At 43.8% G+C, this 21549-nt stretch overlaps 1 protein-coding gene across 2 annotated transcripts in view; it reads right to left on the reverse strand.

Annotated features, from left to right (window-relative positions):
• The window catches only part of LOC121280818 (probable voltage-dependent N-type calcium channel subunit alpha-1B), a 432340-nt gene that overhangs the window by 63257 nt on the left and 347534 nt on the right, over positions 1-21549 (reverse strand). Inside the window, exon 9 of one of the 2 annotated variants that reach the window (XM_041193081.1) lies at positions 19786-19856. The exons of the other annotated variant lie outside the window; for it this stretch is intronic. Within the exon in view, the coding sequence (XP_041049015.1) occupies positions 19821-19856 (36 nt within the window). The 3' untranslated portion in view covers positions 19786-19820. Of the gene's footprint in view, positions 1-19785; positions 19857-21549 lie in introns of those variants that run through there. 2 annotated transcript variants of the gene reach the window in all.

Below are 21549 nucleotides of genomic sequence, written 5' to 3' on the forward strand. Positions count from 1 at the left end.
CTATCTCTGCATGGAGCAGTATTCTCAAAGATTTTTGTGGATCTATCAAAATATAATTTTAGATACACTTTCCCTCTGGTGGAAGCCTTTTTTATACTGAGTCTTGCAAAGAACCTTCATTTGGAAAGCAACTTGCTGTAAGTGTGGGTCTGCCGCTGACAACAAGCGGAATCTTCCCAGATTTGCACCAAGTGTGGTAGCAGACGGGAAAAAGGATGTTTCACGCTGTATCATCCCAATCCCATCACATTGAATATGTAACCACAGGAAACACGCCATCTCACAGGCGGGTGGCCTCTGAATCGCCCACCACACCACTACCTCGCCATTCCCTCACTCCAGGTGCCATATCTAAAATATAGCCGCCCGCACAGTTCTCAATGCTTGCAGTCCAGGACTGCTCCACTAAAGACATGGCCCTGAAAACCAAAAAGTGTTCAATGACCCATCACTGGAATGACTTGTGGAGGCCTGTTATGATGTCCTCCACCCCTGCTCTGGCTGCAGGAGGTCCAGCAATCTCACCTCTCCAGCTTGGGAGGCAGTGGCAGTGCTGGTCAGTGCCAATGCTGCATAAAAGAGGTTCGCCATCCAACGCAGAAAGAGGATGAATGATCTCATCAGTGCCGTCAGGGTAGTATCTTATCCCTCTAAACTCACACTCACAAGCCCATCACACATTCACTGGCACTGGCATCTCACTCACTGCCAGCTCAAGGGACATCACCAATCATCTCTCTTACACACACCATCACATTGCCATTTTGCCTCATCTCCTCTGCAGAACTGCCTCCTCAGCCCTCACCATCTTGAGTCCACTTGCACAAATCAACATGTTCCCCCACACACACCCCGGAATAACCCCCTTCCCCTGTACAGCCCTCATCCTGCAGCCTCTTCCCTTACCTGAGGCCATTTCTCCCCCTTCCCCAAGCAAGCCCTAGCCCTGCAGCCGTTGAAAAGCCACCCCTGCCTTATGGTTGGTCTGGTAGGTAGAGACCTGCCTGTGAGCGCCCTCTAAAAGTGATGAGGTGCTGTCTGTGAAGCCTGGCGCTGATGACCACAATTGCTGCTCAAAGCAAGGTAGGCAAACAAACCTCAAAGTCCCGAGCGAAGTGCAGCTCCCCAGGTGCAGAGTTATGGAACACGTCAGCATGCAATCACACCGACGTGCTTGGGTGGTCCAGCATGGGGGGAATGATTCTGGCAAGTTGGGCTTGTAATGACATGCATATATATCACAATACAGTTCCTCATGTGTGGTGGTGGGAAACGCAGGCCCATCATTGACAGGCGGAGCTGACACTTGTAAACTGGTTCACGATGGTATGAAACAGGTTTTCAGCCTTCCTGCCATATTGTCTGCTCACATCCACCATAATGCCCAATGCCAGCGGGCATGGAAAATTCTGCCAAAAGTGGATCCCACGTCTCTTGTGTGACAGAGTTAATTCACACTGACCAATATTTACTTATAAAATAGTGCATCCCAGTGGATGTGACAATGCATCCCCCTTGACAGGATTGTGTCTTTCACAACAAAAACAAAAATACCTGGAAAAACTCAGCAGGTCTGGCTTGTGTCTTTCACATGTGTCCTACCTTATGCTTCTCCAATCTTTTCAAATAAAAGCTAACTAGACATGAAGTGAAGCAACACTTCATGTGAAGTGTCAGACTGCTTTATTTCACATTAAGGTGAACATAGGGAGTAACAGATATGATCAGACTCCATAACTCAATTGGTACAACTTATCTTTGTGTAATGATGGAAAAGAAATATATCACACTACCCCTGTGACAACGAGCTATCTTATTTAACTTAAACAGGAGATCCTTTAACTTTATTCAGCACATCTAGCTTCTTTTTCTCAACAGAGGCCCTCAGCTTTTCCAATTAACTGTGATGTGTTCACATCCCTCATGTCTAATAAAAGTCTCTCTCCTTGCCTTTGGCCCCATCTCTATCTTATATGTATGTCTTCCTACAGAGACAAAGATCAAAAGGATGTTTAACACAATAGCTGCAATGTGTTTTATAATTGCACATACAAGCAAACAAATTACTTATTGTTCAGAGTCTCAGGAAAAGAGCTTCAATTGAGCATGTTATTTTTTGTCAGAGTTACCTTACAGAGTGCCAGCAGACTCAAGCATGAGAAATGATTACCTGGGTAACACAGCCGAGGCTGTCATTTCCTTTGAAGCTGCGAGCTTGCATGAGTCAGTACCTTCAAGGGAGAAGTTGGGGAAAAGAAAGATTCAACTCCATCATTAGTTATGCACTCCTGCTACATGCGAAGTGCATTGCATCAATACATTCTTCACCCTTCAGGCTTCTTTTGGATGCCTGCAGGCAAATGTACGTGCACTTGTATCCACTGCAAAGGTGTTGGATAACAACATTTTCGGAGAAATGGGATGTCATATTGTTTTCAGATGGGCAGTGCAAATGAAACAGCAAATGAAACTTGAGATTAACCAAACAACATGCTTGACCTGGGACCAATTACAGAGCACTAGCAAATCTCAAACTTCTTTTGAAAAAGAAACATGCGGATAGCCCCAAAGTATAAAATCAATCCTTTAACTCCAATCGTTGATTGAGTTTCAATGATTTTCATGGCCCTCCTCTAATGATTTGATTTGATCTCTTTTGTCTGTTAATTTGTATGATGCTTCGTGCAAAAGGATGACTGGCCACTAATGCTTTTAAGACAAGACAGGTTTGCAGGAAATTTGCTGCACTTATGTAAGGTATAAGCAGATCACTTATGGTCCAAATAGAGAGTCTGAGGCTGCATTGTAACATTAGTGCTGTTATTGAGAAAGTGCAAGGGGAAAGTGCCCACTGTAGCTGGAATTTAATACCTCCTCCAGGAGGAAGCTGGCAGGCAGTGCCTGGGGACGTGTTAAAATGGGTGGGATGGTAAAGGGAGCAGTGCCTCTCACCTAATCACCACCGCTGGTATTTTACTAGCTGTGGAATAATTGAGGCCCATTAAGCAGTTAATTAATGGCTACTTAAGGGCCTCTTACCACTGATAAGAGGCTCCCTGCCACATGCCTGCAGGCTCAGATGGTCCCTCCTGACTGGGCACTCTTGATGGAAGACCCCATTTGTCCTTGTGATCAACCCCATCAACTTGATGGGGTCTACCTGACTGGCTCTGGTGAGTTTTTAAAAATTCATCCATGGGATGTGGGTGTCGATGACTAGGCCAGAATTTATTGCCCAACCCTAACTTCCCTTGAGAAGGTGGTGGTGAGCTGCCTTCTTGAACCGCTGTCCATAGTGCTGTTAGGAAGGGAGTTCCAGGATTCTGACCCAGCAACAGTGAAGGAATGGTGATATAGTTCCAAGTCGGGATGGTGAGTGGTTTGGAGGGGAGCTTACAGGTGGTGGTGGTCCTATGTATCTGCTGCCCTTGTCCTTCTAGATGGTAGTGGTCCTGAGTTTGGAAGGTGCTGTCTGTGGAGCCTTGATGAGTTTCTGCAGTGCATCTTGTAGATGGTACACACTGCTGCTGCTGTGCGTCAGGTGGTGGATAGATTGAATGTTTGTGGGTGTGGTGCCAATCAAGCAGGCTGCTTTATCTTGGATGGTGTCAAACTTCTTGAGTGTTATTGGAACTGCACTCATCCAGGAAAGTGGAGAGTATTCCATTACTTGTGCCTTGTAGATAGTGGACAGGCTTTGGGGAGTCAGAAGCTGAGTTACTCGCCACAGGATTCCTAGCCTCTGACCTGCTCTAGTAGTCACAGTATTTATATGGCTGGTCCAGTTCAGTTTATGGTCAATGGTAACTCCCATGATTGATAGTGGGTGTTCAGTGATGATAATGCCATTGAATGTCAAGGGGCAATGGTTAAATTCTCTCTTGTTGGAGATAGTCATTGTCTGGCATTTGTGTGTTGTGAATGTTACTTGACACCTGTCAGCCCAAGCCTGAATATTGCTCAGGTCTTGCTGCTTTTGGACATGGACTGCTTTAGTATCTGAGGAGTTGCGAATGGTGCTGAACATTGTGCAATCATCAGCGAACATCCCCACTTCTGACCTTTATAAGACGCAGAAGTAGGCCATTCGGCCCATCGAGTCTGCTTTGCCATTCAATTAGATCATAGCTGATCTGATAGTCCTCGACTCTGCTTTTTTGCCTTTTCCCCATAACCCTTGATGCCTTTACTGATTAAAAATCTGGCTCTCAGCTTTGAATATACTTAACGACACAACCCCAACAGCCCTCTGCGGTAAAGAATTCCACAGATTCGCTACCCTCAGAGAAGAAATTCCTCCTCATCTCTGTCTTAAATGAGCAACTCCTTACTCTAAGATTATACCCTCTGGTCTTAAGACTCTCCCACAAGCGGAAACAACCTCTCAGCATCTACCCTGTCAAGCCCCCTAAGAATCTTTTATGTTTCAATAAGGTCGGCTCTCATTCTTCTAAAATCCAATGAGTACAGGCTCAACCTCTCCTCATAAGAAAATCCCTCCATACCTGGGATCAACTTAGTGAACCTTGTCTGGACTGCCTCCAATGCCAGCACATCTTTCCTTAGATAATGGGACCAAAACTGTTAACAGTATTCTAGGTGTGGTCTAACTAGTGCCTTGTATAGTTTTAGCAAGACTTCCCTATTTTTGTACTCCATTCCCTTTGAAATAAAGATCAACATTCCATATGCCTTTCCTATTACCTGCTGAACTTGTATGCTAAGTTTTGGGATTCAAGCAAGTACCCCCCAACTCCCTCTGTGCTGCAGCTTTCTGCAGTCTTTCTCCGTTTAAATAATATATTGCTCCTCTATTCTTCCTGCTGAAGTGCATAACCTCACATTTTCCCACATTATATTCCGTCTGCCAAGTTTTTGCCCACTCACTTAACCTGTCCATATCCCTCTGTAGACTCGTCGGGCAGAATTTTGCACTTGGTGGGCGGGTGGGCCCCACCAGCTCGGCGGCGGGCGGGCAGCCGAACTCAGCCGCCAAAACGGGGCCCACCACCATTTTGAGTGGTCGGGCCAATTAAGGCCCGCCCAGCAGCCTGCCCGACAGGAAACGCTATGCACGCGCGCGAAAGAGCGCATTGCTCCCTGAGACCAAGTGCTGTCTCAGGGAGATTACTAACAGGTAAAAGAACTCCAAAAATAGAAAAATATTAAAATTATTAACATGCCCCCCTCATGTGACAATGTCACACGAGATGGGACATGTTAATAAGAAACATACAAACTTTATGGAACTTTTTAAAAACGGACATGAAACCTCATCCCGCCAGTGGATGAAGTTTCATGTATAATCTGAAGCCCGCTGGGACTCCTGGCCTGCCCGCCAGCCTTAAGGTTGGACAGGCAGGTCTTTAACAATCTTAATTATCCTGTTAATGGCTGTAATTGGCCATTGGCAGGTTGGTGGGTGGATGTCCGCCCGCCTTCCTAAAAATTTAAAGGGACCGGGATGATGTCGGGGGTTCCTCCTGACATCATTCCGTGTCATTTTCCCATCGGTGAGCAGGCCCCGCCCCCAAATCGCTAACGGGAAAATTCTGGCCTTTGTGTCATCCTCACCACTTGCCTTCCCACCTGCTTTTGTGTCACGTGCAAACTTGGCGATAGTACATTCATTTCCCTCATCCAAGTCATTAATGTATATAATGTAAATAATTGTGGCCCCAGCACTGATTCCTGTGGCACTCTACTAGTTACAGGTTGCCATCCTGAAAATGCCCCACTTATCCCAATTCTCTGTCTTCTGTTAGGTAAGCAGTCCCTTATCCGTGCTAAAATACTACCCTTCAACACCATCGGCTCCTATCTTATTAAGTAGCCTCATGTGCTGTACCTTATCAAACGCCTTTTAGAAATCCAAATATATTACATCTACTGGTTCCCCTTTATATATCCTGCTTGTTACCACCTCAAAGAATTCTAATAAATTTGTCAAGCATGATTTCCCCTCATGCCGACTCTGCTTGATTATGTTATGTATTTCTAAATGCTCTGCTATTACATCCTTTCTAATAGACTCTAATGTTTTCCCAATGACGGATGTTAAGCTAACTGGCCTATAGTTACCAGTTTTTTGTCTCCCTCCATTTGATAAAGGAGCCACAGGCAAGGAAATATTCTTGGGAGTTTATTAACAGTGAACGTTATGTACAAGTGATGAACACCCATGCCCAGGCTCTGCAATTGCCTCTTCCTGATTGGACACAGGTGCAGCTTCTTGCTGCTACTGCAGTTTTGTGCTGGGTGTTGTTGGAGCTGGAAGGAGCCAGGAGTTGTTGCTGAGATTTTGCTGCTTACTGCGTTTTGCCTCAGGCACCTCAGGACTTCTTTATTTGTCTGTTTTGCTGCTGCTCAGGGGACACTAGAAGCGTGCAAGGCCTTACTGCTGGTGTTTTTGTCTGGGCTGCAGGGACCTGGAGCCTGCAGGGCCTGAGGCCTGAAAGGGAGAGAGAGAGAGAGAGAGAAGGTGCTGTGGGATAGGGAGGCTAGGAGACAAGGATTTTTTGAAATAACATCAGAGGTGAGTGTCTGAACCTTTGTTCAGTGGGGGCTGAAGGCGACTGTGTTTTGTGGGGGGAGGAAAGAAGACCATTGCCAAGACTTGGGGAGAAGGCGTGTGTGTGTGTGTGTGTGTGTGTGTGTGTGTGTGTGTGTTGCTTAAGGTCTTGCCACCACCCCCAAAGTTCGCTCCGCTTGTGTCTAAGTCCAAGTAGCCGATGCTGCCTGATGAAAAAGGAGAGTGCCAACTTCTGTATGCCAGACAGTACCAGCTGCCTGGTGAAGACATCACCCTACCCTAATGGGAAGAACAGCAAGGCCACCACCCATGCTCCATTCCACCGAGTGACACCCACCCACTCTGCACCCTTTACCCTTTCTCTCCTGTGTCTCCCTGTCCTTTTCTCCCTCTCTTTCCTCCCCTCTCCATCTCTGCTTGCCATCTGGATGAAGAGGTTATGCCATCTTCTTCCCCTGCTGCCCCTGGGGCCACACTGTCTGGACTTGCCAGAAAGAGCTTGGGGTGGGTGTGGCTCAGCACCTATGGCTGCAACATGGTCACCGGCAGCCAGGCCCTCTGGGGCAGCTGTGGAGGTGGCACTATCACCAGTGGCAAGGCCCCCAAGAAGACCTATGTGGGAGTGGCTGCTTTTGTGGCCTCTGCTGCTCCTGCAGTCCCATCACCGCTCCGCCTCCTAACAGAAACCCTGGGGATAAAAAGCTACACTCCCCTGCGAAGAGCATTGAAGCGTGCGTGAAGACTTTACCTGGGGTTGTTAGCCCCTCGGCCATCGTTGCAGCCTCACGCGTGTATGGGAAGGCCGAGGTCTGAGGGAGTAGTACACCTGGCCCTGGCCAAGAGGCTCACTGTGGGTGGGACCTATCTTGTGTTGGACCTTTACAGGCCACCATGGAGAGGCTTGTGTTATCCAATGACCTGCCCTTTGTTTCCTTCTCCTCCTCCCCCACCTTCACCAACTAGGGTAGGTCAAGTCCGGGGTTGTGCCAATCCCGCTTGGCCTCAGCAAGCCTAGCCTCCGCCATGTGTACTCCTTCCAGTTCCAGGTCTGCGCTGAAGCAGTTGAAGATGGTTGGGCCTAGGATGCTACTCTGAGGAACTCCTGCAGTGATGTCCTGGAACTGAGATAATTGACCTCCAACAACCACAAATGACTCCAACCAATGGAGAGTTTTTCCTCTGATTCCCATTGACCCTAGTTTTGTTCGGGCTCCCTGATGCCACATGTGGTCAAATGCTGCCTCAATGTAAAGGGCAGGGACTCTCACTTCACCTTGGGAGTTCAACTCTTTTGTCCATTTTTTTATCCAAGGCTGTAATGAGGTCAGGAGCTGAGGGCCCTGGCGGAACCCAAACTGAGCATCAGTGAGCAGGTTATTACTAAGCAAGTACTGCTTGATAGCACTGTTGATGACCCCTTCCATCACTTTACTGATTTTAGGTATACCTGGTGCTGTTCCTGGCATGACCTCCTGCATTCTTCATTTGAACCAGGGTTGATCCCCTGGCTTGGCAGTAACAGTACAGTGGGGGATATGCCAGGCCATGAGGTTACAGATTATGGTTGAGTACAATTCTCCTGCTGTTGATGTCGCCTCATGGCTGCCCAGTCTTCAGTTACTCGATCTGCTCGAAATCTATGGTAGTGCCACACAACACGATGGAGGGTAACCTCAAGTGTGAAGCTGGGACTTCATTTCCACAAGTTCTGTGAGGTGGTCACTCCTACTGATACTGTCATGGACAGAAGCATCTGCAGCAGTAGTCAAGTATGTTTTTCCCTCTTGTTGGTTCCCTCACCATCTGCCACAAACCCAATCTAGCAGCTATGTCCTTTAGGACTCAGCCAGCTTTGTCTATAGTGGTGCTACCAAGCCACTCTTGGAGTCCACCCCACTCATCTGTCTTCTGGGCCTTCAGTGCTCCTGGCGGTGCTACTGAGACTGTATGCCACATTTGGTCAAATGCTGCCTCAATGTCATGGGCAGTTCTCTGACTGGCTCGCAGCTCTGGAGGTAGGTCCATCCCATCTCAGAGGGACGGAAGGCATGACTTCAGGTGATGAATTGAGTCATGGCATCCAGGGCCAGCAGAGGCAGGCTCACCCTCCAACTTGCATGCCAAACCCTCCACATTAAATCCATGCCTATATATGCAAGAATTCTAACAAAATGGTCCATAGTTCGCTGTGTTGGGACATCCACTAGTGTCGGCTGTTAGTTAGACTTGTCCTCGCACATTTAGATTTTGGTACTTTTGCTTGGCGAGTTGCTTGGCGAGTTGCTGGAAGTGCTAGCTGAATGTCGAAGTGAGGAAAACCTTGAACATGACAAGTAACTGTGCCTCCTTAACCAATCAGATTGAAGCTCTGTCATTAAAAGCATAAGGATTGAGGTGGAAGTGTAAAGAATTCAACAAGTAAAAAAAAAAAAGGGACAGGAGAGAATAGAAAAAATATATTTGACAGTTTTTAAATCAACAACAACAATGAACACTTGAAACAGTGAGATTCGACACTTAAGATAGCTTACAGTGCCAGAAAGGTCGTTTGGCAACAATTAACACTCACCATATCATCAAATAGATTTGTAGAATGGACATGATTTAAATTACTGTGACAAGTTTAGTTAATGTCAATTGTGCAAACACAGCAACTTCACACTATTCAATGCGTTTCAATGGTAAGTCAGACTGCGAATTGCTATTTTCACAAAGCGAACACAGTGATACAATTCCGGTACCTTTGTAACTACACATCTGCCCCTCAAACTTAAGTTGCTGTTCCGTTTGTGTAAATAACGCCAAGTTCCACTAGCCTCACAGTTCATTTGATAGCAAGTTCTGGCTCAACACCTAGAATGTTTGGAAGAATCATGATCAAAATAGTGTCTAGCAACAACCAAAAGTTGAATACTTCATTGTAAAATTTGTATTTCCTTTTTCCTAAGTTCAGTAACAGTAGCAATAGTATACAGGGGTTCTGCCTCCAGATCTTCGAAAGCTTCAAAATAGCTGAAGAAGCCTCACTCCCACATGAATGCATCTCTATGTAACCCGACATGCCTACAACTGCAGTCTCATCAAAATCATCAGATTCAAATGCCAGAGGAAAACACAGTAAAGCACTAAATGTGTGAAAAATCTTTATTCAATTTCTTCACACCTTTCAATGACTTGACCTTGCAAAAGGCTGTGCTTTGCATTTACAAAAAAAAAAGGCCAGGAATTAGCTCCCGGAAAAAACTCCATAATCTTTCTTTGTTAGTGTGCTGCTTTTGGATGTGTGTGATACAGTCCAACATGTTTTCATTGCAGTCAAACATCTTTTAAGTGTTTCTGTGCTGCAGTGCAAAATCCCAGATCATCTCTATGGCCTTTCTGGTATTGGCTGGGGAAGCAGGCGTGCACTCATTGACCTCGATAACCCAAGAGCTCAACTGGCCTCGGTTGTGGGTTTTCAGGTTCCTAATCATCCCCTGATCCATTAGCTGGAGCTTGGCCGTGGGGCAAGTAAGTACATCAGCTTGATGCTCTTGAGGCCAGCAATGTCAGGCTGTGCGGGGCAGCCTGTAATTATGACAATGTTCCTTTCCTTTTGCTGACATTTTGTCCACTTTCCTGATCCACACCTCTCAAATGCTGGAAGTCATTCAGGTGGTTTTGTGAGCCTCGTATTTTCTGGATAGTGTCTCAACATTCGTGTAGCAATGTGGCTTCTTGGACTTTCCCGTCTCAAGAAGAGACAGCTTTTTGGTATCATCCGTGTTGGCACAGACCATAGCAGTGACACGTTCCTTGCTCCGCTTTCCACCATTACTTGATTCACCCTTAAACATCAAAGAGGGGCTGGCAAAAGACGTAAAACAGTCTGGTTTCATCTGCATTAGAAATGTCTCGAGTGAGATGATTTTGGAACCAATCATCTGTCGTTGTTGCCATAACTGCCACACCTTCACTGCTTATCAGGTGGAAAGAAAATGTTGTGCCTTGCCTTGAATCAGTCCAGCCATCCGTCGCTGGACGTAAATTCCATGTGGCTCAGCTTCTTTAATTATCAGGGCGACTCTTCTTTCCTGCAGGATTGGACCAGAGATGGGAACGTTCCCTGCTCATGCTGCCTTGAACCATGTTAGCAGAGCTTCTTCAACATTGGGATAGGCAGCCGTTCTCATCCACTTCCTTGCTGGAGAGAATGCCCATTTGTCCAATTGTTGCAAGATGTTCACCTTGTGTTTCATAATGGTGGACAAACTTGATGGCGGAATCTCCCACTCCTTTGCGATACCACTTTCTGCTTCACATCACGGTTTTCCCCTTGCTGTATCGACTTCACCTTCTCTCCAATCGACAATATGTTTAACTTTCACACAAGTTTAGCCATACTCTCAGGTTTTGCATGTCCAGTCACAGGGAGATCTTGAATATCACAATGGTTTGCCTAGTGCTTCATGTTTTCACGTTCTTGTATGGTCTAACTCCACTCTGGTCAGTGCAGTCATGACAAGCTTAGACAAGTTCAGCGAATCTGGAGTTAAAATTGTGAAATTGCAGCTTATCACGGGCATCATTCTATGGGATTTGTTATTCTGCCAATGGGAATGGTTGAAGACTTCCACATAACTGGAATTTCATGTCACCTGAGTTAGACTCATTGCGATTTCACTGTACTGTTATCTGATATTGATAAAGCAAGTGCTTGGAGAGTATTCCATCACACTCTTGACTTTGTGCCTTTGTAGTTGGTGGACAGGCTTTGGGGAGTCAGGAGCAGAGGCTGTAGAATTCCCAGCCTCTGATCTATTCTTGTAGCCACATTATTTAGATGGCTGGTCCAGTTAAGATTCTAGTCAATGGCAATCTCCAGGATGTTGATGGTGGGGGATTCAGTGAAATGTGCTTCTGAATGTCAAGGGGAGATGGTTAAATTATCTCTTGTTGGAGGTCGCCATTGCCAAGCACTTGTGCAGCACACCTCGTATAACTTATAAGCCTAAGCCTGAACACTGTCCAGCTCTTGCTGCATACGGGTATGGATTGCTTTATTATGAGGGGTTGCAATGGTATTAAACACTGCAATCATCACCTCTGACCTTATTTTGGAGGGAAGGTGATTGATATAACACCAGAAAATGGTGGGGCCTAGGATGTGCAAAGTGGATTATTGGGAGGACACATCGCCTCTAAGAGTTGCCCATCTGCGGTACAGAATCTCAAGCAGATGACTGATATATCATCATCGACATCATACGTTAGTATAACCATTTTGTTAATCCTTTATACTACACGTATTGTTACCTACAAAGGCAAACAAACCACTGTAGCACCATTACTGAATCATTGTCCTCTTTGTTTTCATTTTAGTTCCACTGCAGGTAAGTGAAAACTTCCTGAATAATATTGCCACATTTAGCAAATTTTCAGCAAATGAAAGAAATTACAGAAATTCACTGGAAACCAAAAACGGGGTAATGAATTGTGTCCACACCACGGTAACAGGATACCATTAGCAGGTTCTCACAACAGTGGCCTGCAAACAGAGAAGTGATGAAAAGTGCCTTAATTAGCAGTTAATAAATGTGTTTCTGATTCAAGCTTGCAACTGAAGTTGGCCCAGTGAATTCCTCTTCACCTAAATAATTATGGGTAAAAGAGCTACCTACTGAATTGTGAGCCCAAAAGCAAATCACAGCTGTATTGAATCTAAGTAGTTCAAATACTCAATGCTTGAATGTTCTTATATGCATCTCACTTAATTCTATCTAAAGATATAACATGTTGGAAGTCAAAATTTGCACAGGATTAGCTTCCTCCAGCAGTTCTAACACCTTCACTTTGATGCTATTTCTTGTCTTTCTGCAGCAACAGAAAATCCCATCATTATTGTTCCAGTCCAGGTTCATTAACTGTAGATATCCACTCTAATCCTACTTTCTTGCTCTAAAATCAGCCCATACAGGCAGGATGCACAATTCTGGCTGCATTCTGAGCGCAATTCTCTGTCCTTGAGCTTTGGCTCTGCCAGCCTAATTCCCAAACTCTCTGGATTAAATAGGTGCGATACATCCCTATGGACATCTTGCCTGTAATTCACATCAAGCAAATTGATTCTTTACAGCTTAAAGGTTCAAACTTGATGAAGGATTTCCACTTGTACCTGACTCCCAGCTGACTGAAGAAAAGTATAAAGGATATTCTGTTACACACTTCGAACTCCAATGGTGGATTTTATGAAACCCAGCACTGTTAATTTAAGATGATGCAGTTATGTAGATTGCTGGAATGAAAAGTGTTGTGCGACATGTCATACAGGTGACTGCATCTAATTTTAACCATAAACATAAGACATGTAACCTGTGCAAAAGTGCTGACTTCACATTAATCCACAGGAACACTTCTCTAAAATGAATATATTTGGACAAAGAATTTTCAAATTAGTAATAAGTGGTACACAGAATGCTAAATTGACTGCAAGCAAAAGGCTTATGCAGCAAATGGATTACACCACAAAAGGTGACCATTCACACCTTTACTTAAACCCAGATCAATCTGCAGTTTCCACTTAATCTCATGTAATTATTTTACTGTTTCACAATAACAAATAATCACCATCACTGATCAATGATTAATGAATCGGGATTTGAAAAAACATGGCACTTCCAATTTTTTTCTACGTATTCAAATTCACCTTTAGCACTAGTTATAGAGTTCTTCTATGATAGTTAAAGCCTACAAACTCTCAATCCATGGTAAATTGCTTTTGCCCACAGGCAACTGATATTGCAGCAGAATGTAAATTGACAGCTTCCCGACACAACCTGATTATTTATGGACAGCAATTGTTTGAGAGTTTTCAATGTGTCAAAAAAAAATGTGCAGTTGCAGCTTTGAATATCTCACAACCTCTCTATTTTTAGCTTCCAACCCACTGATGTGTAAAAAAAAAAGATTGCAAACTGAGGATTATTATTAAAGGACATCAGCATGCCATGTGCAATTTTCCTATCATCTTTCTTCACAATGAAATGCTTATTGTTTTGCTACTTGGACAAAGTCTACATCATCATTCTAATACAGGACAGAAGTCTATTTGGCCCATTATGCCTGTACTGGTTCTTTGAAAGAGCTGTCCAATTAGCCCCATTCTCCTGCTTTTCCCTGTTATCCTGCATTCCTTTTATCACTTCAAGCTTATATAACCAATTTCATTTTGAAAATTACTGGCAAATCTGCTTCCACCACCTTTTCAGGGAGTGAGCTCCAGGTCATAAGGATTGTCTACATGAAAAAAAATTCTCATCTCCCCGCCGGCTTTTTTTGCAAATGAATCTAAATCTGTGATTACTGACCATCCTGCCAATGGAAACATTTCCCCATCAAAACCTCTTGAATATCCCAATTAACAATTCAGTTAATGTTGCCACTCCTCATTTTTCCTTCCAAAAGGCAGCTTGTCCACATTAACTTGCATCTGCCACATGTCTGCTGAAAGCTGTTACTATCCTGCTCCCTCTTTACCACGTTTCTGAGTTCTCTGCACATTTTCTAAGTATTTCTGGCAGGGCAGCAAAGCCCTTATGGTGTTTTTAGTATATAGCAAGCCATAGGCTTAAAACAATACTGTTAAGTTTTTCAGCTGTTGAAGTGCACATTAGTATTCTATAATAAGCGTGTACTGAACCTGCTGCAAATCAAACAGATAATCCATTCAATTCTAACTCAAACATCGTGACAATTTGTTCAATTGTGAATGGAGGGAAAATTTGAGCCTTTATAACTTCAAATTTAAAATGATTTCAAGACTGAAGAAAGGGTACAAACCTGAAACATTAACTTGTTTATCTCTCTACAGATGTTGCCATACCTGCTGAGTGTTTCCAGCATTTTCTGTTTTCTTTTACTGAGGTCATTCTCATGCACAATATGAAAGCAGCTTCTCTCTTTAACATGCGTTTGATATTAAACTGCATCTGGCATTGTGTTCCTCATGGCTTAACATATCGGTGCTCTTTTCAAACTTCTGCTCGCTTACATGCAATTCGCTATGGGGAATATGAACTTTTGTTCAAAGCAGGCGCATAGTGGAGGTGCATCAGCAGCACCTGAGGGTGGCAGGGTACAGGAAATCTGCCATCTCCATGGGCCAGTGAAACTGGAAGTTATCATTAAAGGGCAATGGTATGTACAGCAGAGTGGGTTGTGGTGGGAGGGGCTTCCCAACAGCCACCGGCAGGCTGCAGTATTTTTGCAGACCCTTCATACTCCCGTCAACAATAGATTCTCCCGCCAGGACAGTCCAATCTGATTGGGTGGGGCATGTACGGCACACATACCCACCCATATACTCAAAAACTGAAAACGGGGGCCAGGATTTTACATTCGGCGTTGGGAGCGGGCCCGACACGCCGGAACGTAAAATGCCACGCAATGACATCGGGCATGCGTCCTCACATCACGCAGTCTTGCGATGTTTCGTTCGGCGGGCATGTGCCAGAGTTGGCTACATGCCCACCAATAATTAAAAGGCCTATTAAGGCCATTAACAAAGTAATTAATTTCAAGTTTACACTGCCTGTCCAACCTTAGGCCTTTACCTTTTTTAAGCCTCATCCACGAGCAGGATGAGGTTTTTTTCCTAAAGCGTTTACGAATTGAATAAAAACTTTTTCTGAAAAATAAAAACATGCCCCACCTTGTGTGACACTGTCTCATGAGGGGCATGTTTCGTTAAATTTTTGTTGCATTTGTTTATTTTTTTTCAAAAGCGCTTCAATCTCCCTGAGGCTGCTCCGTGCCTTCGAGAGATTGAAGCGCCCTTTCACGCGCATGTGCGAGACAGCACTGGACTCGACTCTCTCTCCTCCCCCTGCCCGCACAGGTAGCACTCTCCGGCTTGCATATTATGCTGGGTGGGCCTTAATTGGCCCGCCAGCGTAAAGTGGCGATGCAGAGCTGATCGCGGGCAATGGTTGGCTCCGTGACTCCTCCTGCCTGGCCTGAATTTTTCCCATGTCAGGTGGGCTCGGCGGGAGTGCTGCATGCACTGTTACAGACTTACCTGAAAAACCCTTCAGGTAGGCCTTGGACTTTCAAGGGGTGGCCACCATTTGCCTGCCATTTTCACTAGCAGGTTGCCTCATTAACTATGCCGCTTGTGATTTAAAATTGCCAGCCCCACTCCATACATATTTTCACATTTATTATCATCTTTGTTTTGTTACAGATATCATGGTTGACTAAGTATCATTAAAGTAAATTATTTTCAGTGTAAAAAAAGTCATGATTTCACTAACTCAGAGCAGAACAAAATGTTTCATTAATCTAATTAATTTCATGTTCTTCATGTTTGTGCCTCAAACAATACTTCAACAAAAAAAGCACATTGGGTAACATTTTAAAAAAAGAATTCACAGGAATGTCTCTGTTACCAACTGATAACAGTGTTTCTTAAGTGGTGCATAATTTATTATAAATGAATAACAAAGGGTTTGTTTCACTATAAGGTGAGATTATTTACTGACTTCATTTCAAAGCTCTGCTAAAATAGCTTATGATAAAATAAGTCTAAAATAATATATGCTGAGCTTTTAATTTTGACTTTCCTGCTTTTTAATATGCAAAACCGTTTCCTTAAGGTACCCACATGAGGACCATGGGAGCATTATTGTGCAGCGCCACGGATAATAGGTCCTTATCCAGTGGCGGCAACAAAGGCCAGGAATTTCCATTCATCGGGCAGGCCCGGCCGGGGTGGTCATGAGGCCACCCACCACCCGCGGCTCGGCTCCACAACGCGATTTCACGCGGGCAGGCCAATTAAGGCCCCCACCCCACTGCGGGATCGCGAGTGGCAGCGCTAAGCACCGCCTGTGCGGGCAGGAGGAGGAGGGAGAGCCGGGACTAGCGCATAGTTCGCACATGTGTGTGAAGGAGTGCCTCGGGGAGATTGAAGTGCTTTATGAAAAAATTAATAAAGAGCAGAAAAATTCAATGAAATACGTCCCCTCATGTGACTGTGTCACATGAGATGGGACATGTTTTTAAGTTCAAATGAAACTTGTTATTTAATTTGTAATAGCCTCAGGGAAACCTTGTCCCGCTCGTGGATGAGGTTACCTAAAAAATGTAAAGGCCACTTGGCATTTTCGCCTGCCCGCCAACCGTAAGGTTGGACAGACAGCGTAAAATTCTGGTTAATTACCTGGTTAACGGCCTTACTAGGCCTATCAATTATCAGCGGGCGCACTGCCGACTCTGGAGCGTGCCCGCCAAACGAAATATTGCGCAACTTCGCGAAGGCATCAGGACATACGCCCGATGTCATCATGCATCATTTTACATTCCGGCACATCGGGTGTGCACCCACGCGCCAAATGTAAAGTTCTGCCCAAAGTGTTATGTTGCCCTTATTTATATACTGTGTTCCTCCACTTACTCCTGTTATATTGGAATGACCAAATTGAATTTGGTTTAGCTGTCCTAAATACAACAGCTTTAAAACCAAACCCTGAGGAAGATTGAGTCATCCTTTCTATATTCAGAATCGCAGAATGTTATGGTGCAGAAGGAGGCCATTCGGCCCATGTGTCTACACCAGCTCTCCAAATAAGCATTATGACTTAGTGTCATTCTCCTGCCTTTTCCCCATAGCCTTGCACATTGTCTCTATTCAAATAATCATCTAATGCCCTCTTGAATGCTCGATTGAACCTGCCTCCATCACACTTCCAGTCAGTGCATTCCAGACCCGAACCACTCATCGCATGAAAAAGCTTTTTCTCACACCACATTTGCTTCTTTTGCAAATCACTTTGATTCTGTGCCTTCTCATTTGTGATCTTTTTACAAATGGGAACAGTGTCTCCCTATTTACTCTATCCAGCCCCCTCATGATTTTGAACACCTCTATCAAATTTCCTTAGTCTGCTCCTCTCCAAGGAGAACAGTCCCAATCTCTTCAATCTATCCTCATAATTGAAGTTTCTCATCCCTGGAACCATTCTTGTAAACCTTTTCTGCACCCTCTCCAATGTATTCACATCCCTCCTATAGTGTGGTGCCCAGAATTGTACACAATACTCCAGCTGAGGTCTAACTAGTGTCTTGTATAAGCTCAGCATAATCTCCCTGCTTGTACACAATGCCCCTATTAATAAAGTCCAAGATACTGTATGCTTTATTAACTGCTCTCTCTACCTGTCCTGCCACCTTCAATGATCTATGCACATATACACCCAGGTCCCTCTGCTCCTGCACCCCCTTAAGAATTGTACACCTTATATTGTATTAGCTCTCCATGTTCTTCCTACCAAAATACATCACTTCACACTTCTCTGAATTGAACTTCACCTGCCATCTATCTGCCCACTCCACCAACTTGTCTATGTCCTTTTGAAGTTCTATACTGTCCTCCTCCCAATTTATGATGCTTCCAAGTTTCGTATCATCCATAAACTTTGAATTTCTCTCCTGCATACCAAAATCTAGATTATTAATATAGATCAGGAAAAGCAAGTGTCCAAATACTGACCCCTGGCGAACTCCGCTACAAACCTTCCTCCAGCCCAGAAAATATCCATTGACCATTACCCTCTGTTTCCTATTGCTCAGCCAATTTTGTGTCCACATTGCTACTGTCCCTTTTATTCCATGAGCTATAACTTTTCTCACAAGTCTGTTGTGTGGCACTACATCTAATGCCTTTTGAAAGTACATGTACACCACATCAACAGCATTACCCTCATCAACCCTCTTTTTCACCTCTTCAAAAAGCTCCAGATACATGATTTCCCCTTTAAAAATCTAAGCTGGGTCTCCCTAATCAACCCACATTTTTCTGTGTGACTGTTAATTCTATCCTGAATAATAGTTTCAAGAAGTTTCCCCACCACTGAATTTACTGACTGATCTGTAATTGCTGGGCTTAGCCTTTAAGTAAAACTATGAGGCACAAATGGATTGTACATATATTCTGTGCAAAAGAAAAACAGATCTCCCTCACCCAAAGGAACTGGCTTTTCCTGGTGAGTAGCTCTGAGGTCATGATCCAGTATTCAGCCATCGTTTGTGCCTAAACATAGACACTGGGAGCCCAATTTTAACATTGTGCAAGCGGGTGGGTTTTGAATAAGTTTAAAATTTCCCCCATGAGAGGAGGAGGAGGCATCGCAGCCAAGTCAGGTCCTGCCCATAAATGTGCAGAAATGGGCTGTGGATATTTTTTTCAACTTCATTACCAGGGAGATAACCTGGCAGAGCAAATCGGCCTGACTTTCATCCCACTGCCTTCACATAAAGTCAACTTCTCGATATTCTGTCAATTTCTCAAATGCATCTCAATCTTAATCAGTCAACAAGGATAGTCCATTCCAGCCAACCCACATCCTCTCCTCAAACTCGCGAATGAAAACGTTCAAATAATCAGACCTTTCTCGTAGCAATTAATGAACTGGAAATTGTAATTGTTCAAAGTTGACTTTGATTTATATCACCATTTCTATGCATAATACATTACTTGTCAAATCAACTTAGTCTGCTATGCCCTATGATTGGTCCACCGGGACACTTAAAATAACAATCATTAAGATGAGTTTGCCTGACATTATGCCACCAGAAATAAAGGTTTACTTTTTTTACACAGATCTCCTCATAGTGGTGTGTGCATAATTCAAAACACCCACAGACGACGGATATATTTAACCTTGTATCAAAGTGAACGTATTTCATTTTGTGAGTGTGTCATTATCCAGAATATGTGGACTTCTGATCATTCAGTTCACTTTCAAGGTTTTATTTCCCCACCTGTTCTGAGATCAACTGAGGGGGAAGTGGCAAGGGCAGTCTCATTGGTCGCACTGGTTCTGGGTTGGGGATGGTGCTGTGAAAATCAGATCCTATGCCAGCTTCTGAGAACTGTTCAATGACCCTAGAATGTGCATGAGAGACTCAGATGGACACCATAAATTAATATGCAGGTTTCAGCTTTGAGCACAAAGAACTTGATTTTATTACTGTTGTGCCACCTCCAAAAATCAGTATGGAATCATGCCACAAATGCATTAAAATGAGCACATACATTTTTATTCAGAAAAGATCACTGCTGAATTATATCATTTTTCAAGGCTATGTTAATAGCAAACTGCATGTTGCATTGGCAGAAACATTAAATGAATCAAACCCATTATTTAGCCAATGAATTGATGCAGAGGACTGATTTTATTTCAGGGTTCAGATGGTTTTAAGCCATAAAATTTATACTTGGTTTATAGTTGTCATCTCAACTCCAGGAATATTACTGCATTGATATTCCAATGTAATTATAATACACCTGGAAAAAAATGAAGACAGATTTATTCAATTTGTTCTTTTTTACATCAGCAGCTGGTGTCATGATATGTCTATGATTACCTCACTCCATGAAGCTATTGTACAATAATGCTGACACTGAAGAATGGATAGTTATGATATATTAATACAAGTTTACCAATGATATAAAGCCTGTCAAATTTTCCTCACCTATAGCGAATCCCATGCATTCTGATGCAAAAACTGGGTGGACAGGAGTCTTTGGTGACATTGCAAATTGGGGGACAGTAAATGGGCAGCCTGATTTTCACAGCTTCCAATTTTGCTTTCAACAGAAATAATGGTGTAAAGGTTCACCATGGCCCATACTGCCAAAGGCCAATTTCATCACGTGATCTGTTTTGATGCATGTTACAAAAATGATAGAATTTGGAAAAAAAAATAGATTTAAAATCTCCAGCCTCTTTGGTCATCACTCTCACTCCTGACAGCTCATTGATGTATAAACCAACTGTAACTGGATTAACTGTATTTGATTACCAGTTTGTGTGGCATATTTTAAAAATGCTTTAAACATGATTGTCAACTAAAAAGTAAAGGCCTAACCAAAAAGTGGCTGCCTTGCACCTAAATGTAGCAATATAATGACAACATTACTTCCATTATTTTGTTACTCTCTGAAGGCAGACATTTAATTACTTTCAGTAAGAGGAAAGATTAAATTAACACAAGAACCTGGGTAATTGGCTGGTACAACAAGGTCAGACTAAGATCATTATCCAGGCCATACCCTTCTTCAAATGTCTTTGCCTTTTTTTTTCAGATCTACTCATCAATTTTCTTGATGAGAACAGCTAATTGATATGTGTTAGAATCTAATAATTATTAAGCACATTTATTACAAGGTATATTTTGTCTGATAGACCAAAGACTACAAGCTCTCATCTATAGTGAATAAAAAGTCAGCTCAATAATATTTAATGATAAGGCAATCTAAATAGTTTTAATGATTCTGTATGATTGTAAAGCATGTGGATAGGAGAATAGCTTAATATTTATCAAAATGGCTCATTAATTATATCAGCAGACATTAAAATGTATATGAGGCAGAAATCATGGTCATACTGGTGGGCCTGTCCACCAGTGGAGAGCAGGTGGCAACCCCACCATGGCCATTTCTGGGAGCCCCATCAGGATTGAGCCCCAGTTAGGTAGCCCGCTGGCTACCACTGCATGTTTCCGGCTCCAACAGGGTCAGTTTCTCACCAAACATCTTGGTGCAGGCCAGATGTCTACCTCTGAGGGCTGATGATCAGAGGCTGGCAGTTCTCCAGCACCTGCAGTGCTACTGGGAACGGTGGCCACTGCTAGTACTGCAGGAGGCCCGAGGATGAAGATTGTCGCTGGAGCCCCTAGCTGAAAGCAAATGGAGTGGGATCAGTGGGGCCGGTCAGGGGGGCCCAATGAGTAGGATGAGGGAAATCATTCTGAAAGGGGGGGGGGTGCTATCTTTCCCCAGGCCCCTCCATTGCCACCAATGGTTCCCTCTACTGGACACAGGATGCCCAAGAATGTTATTCAATATAGGGGCATAGTTTGGCTGACTACAGTTCTCTTCCTTCCTTACCTGTTGTTCTCCATCCCTTAGAAATGGCTTTAGGCTATTGCTAATTATAGAACTGAAAATACAAGTAAATGCTGCAGCGAGTTGAGAA

Source organism: Carcharodon carcharias, chromosome 8, assembly GCF_017639515.1.
Source record: "Carcharodon carcharias isolate sCarCar2 chromosome 8, sCarCar2.pri, whole genome shotgun sequence".
Lineage (NCBI taxonomy): Eukaryota > Metazoa > Chordata > Chondrichthyes > Lamniformes > Lamnidae > Carcharodon > Carcharodon carcharias.